We start from the raw sequence: 4,859 nt of genomic DNA, 5'->3' as shown, positions 1-4,859 counted from the left end.
AGAAACAGCTTCATGCACAAGTTGTGAAAGAATTAACATAACTGCCTAACATTAAAGAGCTAGACATCTGCATGGTCGTGTCTGAATTATGGCTGCATGACATTGCAGTTACCTATGTGTTTATGTCATATTCCACACAGGTAATGTCTGTCAGGTAAGGTCTGTCAGCACATGTGTTGACATCCAGCCATGCGAAAGTACACAAATAATGCATTCTGGGTTCATATAAGTGGACTGAAGTGGACTTTACACTTTCATTATTGTTATTAGTCATCATGTGTACTTTGGTGACTTGTTGACGTTGACTAGTAAGGTGTAAAACGAAAGAAAAAATCGGTATCATTGAATATTTAAACTATAACCTTGAAACAGTATTGTCGTGATAACAAAACAGGACAACATGCAGGTAGACTAACTTGTACGTGTTAATTATTAAACACGATAAATATAATCCATAAATCATCAACTAAACAAATAATGCCTGTAATCATAAATGGGTTGAATCATATTCGAAGAAAGCATGTATGTGCGCGTTTTCTATTCAGTGAGAGAGCGTGTACACACGTCAGCGTGGGGAGGGCATTGCTGCTTAAAATGCTGTGAATGTGACAGCCAATAGTCCAGACTATACCAGCGTGGGGAAGGTGATGGGAGAAGCGCGCACAAAAGGGAAAATGCGAACAAAAACAACACAGACGTGAGACAACCATAAGGAAAGACGCAGAGAGGGGAGACGAAGCCCGCCGTTCCACAAGTGACTGGACTTATTTGTCCCAAAATAGCGCGGCCAAAAACGCACAGATAGAGGGGGATCACACGACGCGGACTCTAGAAGGGACAGAGGTGCGAGAAGCGTTGCCCTTTGGGGATAAAAATGACAGTAGTGCCCGGAGAGAACCTGGATGAGACTGTGGCACTAGCAGCCCTGTCCCAAGATGTCTATGACCCGGAGAGAGCGGACCAGGAGTGCTGCGAGAGGGTGGTTATCAACATCTCCGGGCTGCGCTTTGAGACCCAACTGAAAACGCTCGCGCAGTTCCCCACGACCTTACTGGGAGACCCGAGGAAGAGAATGCGCTTCTTTGACCCACTGAGAAACGAATACTTCTTTGATAGGAATCGACCCAGCTTCGATGCCATCCTCTATTATTACCAGTCTGGAGGAAGGCTCCGGAGACCCGTCAACGTCCCAGTGGACATATTTATGGAGGAAATAAAATTCTATGAATTGGGTGAGGATGTCATCGAAAATTTTAAAGAGGATGAAGGATTCATTAAGGAGGAAGAGCGTCCTTTGCCAGACAACGAGTTCCAAAGGCAGGTTTGGCTTTTGTTCGAGTATCCCGAAAGCTCTGGACCTGCCAGGGGAATAGCAATAGTTTCTGTACTAGTCATCCTGATATCAATTGTCATCTTTTGCCTGGAGACATTGCCTGAGTTCAGAGAGGATGGCAAAACATATAATGACCACCTTGCATTGAATGGAACTGCACGCGTAAAAAAGCCAAATCCGTTTACTGATCCATTCTTCATCGTGGAGACGCTCTGTATTATTTGGTTCTCATTTGAACTGCTGGTGAGGTTTCTCGCGTGCCCAAGCAAGCCCGCCTTCTTCAAAAATATTATGAACACCATCGACATTGTGGCAATTATGCCCTACTTCATCACATTGGGCTTGGAATTAGCTGAACACCAAGGCAATGGCCAGCAAGCAATGTCCCTGGCCATACTGAGAGTTATCCGATTGGTGCGCGTGTTCAGGATTTTCAAGCTATCCAGACACTCCAAAGGTCTCCAAATCCTGGGAAAAACTCTGCAGGCCAGCATGAGAGAGCTGGGTCTATTAATATTCTTCCTCTTCATAGGAGTCATCTTGTTTTCCAGCGCTGTGTACTTCGCTGAAACCGACGACCCGGAATCGGGGTTCAGCAGCATCCCTGATGCATTCTGGTGGGCGGTGGTATCCATGACTACGGTGGGCTACGGGGACATGTGCCCGGTCACTATCGGTGGCAAAATTGTCGGGTCTTTGTGTGCCATAGCTGGTGTGCTCACTATCGCTCTGCCCGTCCCTGTCATCGTCTCCAATTTCAACTACTTCTACCACAGGGAGACGGAGCATGAAGAACAATTCCAATACACCCATGTAACATGTGGCCAGCAGCAGCCGTCATTCGGTGAATTCAAAAAGAGTGACAGCAAACCGTCACTCTCCAAATCCGACTACATGGACTCTGAAGATGCCGACTCCATAAAATACACAAATTGCAGCCCACGTAAAGCGTTCACCGGAAAGCTAACTGATGTATGATCAGTGAATTTCGCATCAGTGATAAGATGAGAAACGTCGTTTCTTTCCGTGAGTAGCCTCCATCAAATATTCTGACTCTGGCTTGGTAGATTGGCAAGCTCTTTTTTCTGGCACCTCTAATGCAGAAGGAAAATTTAATAGAATATCATAACATTGGATGAACCGTGGTTAGTGGGTAGTAACGATATCCCCAGGAACAGTCTTCCATTATACGCGCTCATCGATGTTGGGGTAAAGGGGTTGAAAGACACTTCAAGAAAACATCAACCTCACTTCGCTTAGCACTTTATTCCTGTGTTTAGTAATGTATTGACATAGTTGCAGGTTTTGTGATTACGAAAGTTTACATTTGCTTTGTCTATTGGGTTAAGAAGATGATTGGACCAATTTGTCTAAATTGTGTAAATTAGTCTCACTCACAATTATGGCCACTCAGTGACTCCACGGTGACATACACCCATTATTTCCACCATCTCAGTGGTCAACATTTTTCAGAGCGGACAATATAGTACCATGGCACTGTTGCTTATGTCAGCGATGAGGAGTAATATGGTAATTGCAGACACAAATAAGTGGCAACACCATCACTGACGTGTCTCTGTTTGGTAACACACATAAATAGCAGCGATTAACATAAAATGTGGCCAATGGTGAACAAATAAAAACGTCCTCATTCATTTGATAATCAAATTGCCCTATTGGCCGTCTCAAAATGACTCAAACACTTTTAATGGATTACAATCGATGGGTCAAACCCAGAACGATATAAAAATATAACGTTATTAATCTTGTTTACAGAATGTCCTTGTGTTAATTTATACTTCACCCCTAAATGTAGGCTTAGGTAGGCCTGTGCACTGGGAAAGAACCGTGATCATGCCTAGGCTCTATCGATTGTGAGGTAGCCTTACATGTTACCCTTGAAACATACAAATGGATGAATCGTTTTAAAAGAAAAAACTTGATGGGGTGTGGGGGGGGGGACTCGATAACTGTGTACTGTTGGGAGAATACAGTAAGATATGGAATACTATGGCCTATTTTCAAACCAAGAGCGCCACTGTGTGGTCAAAATCTGGTATAGCAGGCGTCAGAGGATGCAGTTTCTATAGCAACCTTCCAGACTATTCCATATAGTCTGACATAGGCACAAAGAGACTAATCCCAAAATGGAGGAAGAAGAGGCCTCACTCAACTGTGTTTTTAAAGGTTTCGACTATGTTCCTTCACGGCACCGACTTACGTTAATGTAGACATATGAAATGAGAATATCATTGTGAAATTTATTTTGGCAGCTAAAGCCATGTCTTAGGTCCATATCTGCACACATTAGACAGAAAGCTGGACATACATGAATCCCCTCCAGCATTCATCAGACGTGAAGTCGTTCATCGCAAAACATCAAACGCAAAGCGGACATTGCTCGAGGCTCGTGGCCTCGGCCTCGTGGGCTCTGCGTTGCGGCATCTGGGACGTGTGGCGACACGGGAACAGGTCACCTCGTCTGAGGTCATCGCCCCCGCATCAGCCTATCAAGACCACCCGAGCACCTTACTATCACGGACGACATCGAGACCACCGCCCCCCCTCCCCCCCGCCCCCCACCCCCCGCCCCCCACCCCCCGCCCCCTCCCCCCCTAACCACGGCGAAAGATGGAATACCGATCAAACCAGGCTCTGGAAGGCAACCGTGATGTGTGACGACAAGGAAACCATTCTATCAGTAAGGATTACCTGCTAGCCAGATCGACATGCAACCCTTCCATGGGAATACCCGCTCAGACCCTGTGTCGTGCAGGGCAGGGACATGCGAACATCCCTTCGCCTTTGAACTCCAACTGTCCTTCCCAGTTGACCACGTGGGAGGGCGACAGCCTCGAGGGCCACCTCGCTGGTAGGTGAGTAATGTGGTGGACGCACAAAAGCACATTCACGTACGCTGGCCCTGCCGAGCTGTCACCCGAAACACACATCGCACCCATTCAGCTTCACCATCAACCTTGTTTACTGCCCTTGGTCCTCCAAGTCCTACCAGCAGAAAGGAAGATAGCTTAGCTCGCTCTCACGGTGCACTGCGGTGCGTATGGCGACGGATCCATTCGTGGAAAGCGGCGGTTGACATTTTGGTGCGGAAAAATTGAATGGCGTTTCGCGGTCGTCTGCAGATGCAGTACCCTCGTCTGAGGACTAGAGGGCAGTGTCTACCTTGCTATTGGTTGACAACAAAAGTCTGTTAGTTGTCTCAGTGGGCCAGAGACACTGATTGGGCCTACTGTAGCTGTAGCGGGATCCAATGGTGGAAACCCATTGTTATTGATTAATTCCACTCAACCAAAGTAAGATTACCTGAAAACCTAAGGTCCCAATGTCATACACACACTATCTCGAATGGAACAGCTGACCATTGTTCAGCAGTCCGGCAGTATGTCTCGAGACAGAGCCCCAGTGTCGTGATGACAAGACGCCTGCGAGCAAATCCAACATGGCGGCACAGTTGACACCTAGCGTCAGCGCTCCGAAAAAGCCAAGCAAGAATCCGGCCTTGTCG

General features: G+C 46.8%; 1 protein-coding gene across 1 annotated transcript; it reads left to right on the top strand.

Annotated features, from left to right (window-relative positions):
- Positions 1-610: 610 nt before the first annotated feature.
- On the top strand, positions 611-3,288 carry LOC134037633 (shaker-related potassium channel tsha2-like). Its single transcript, XM_062483041.1, has one exon. It carries the CDS (start codon positions 875-877, stop codon positions 2,309-2,311), a length of 1,437 nt encoding a protein of 478 aa, XP_062339025.1. The 5' UTR covers positions 611-874; the 3' UTR covers positions 2,312-3,288.
- The last annotated feature ends 1,571 nt before the right edge of the window (positions 3,289-4,859 follow it).

Source organism: Osmerus eperlanus, chromosome 17 (genome assembly GCF_963692335.1).
Source record: "Osmerus eperlanus chromosome 17, fOsmEpe2.1, whole genome shotgun sequence".
In the NCBI taxonomy this organism is placed as follows: domain Eukaryota; kingdom Metazoa; phylum Chordata; class Actinopteri; order Osmeriformes; family Osmeridae; genus Osmerus; species Osmerus eperlanus.
The sequence above is the reverse complement of the archived record's forward strand: the minus strand, read 5'-3'. Positions and strand labels throughout refer to the sequence as shown.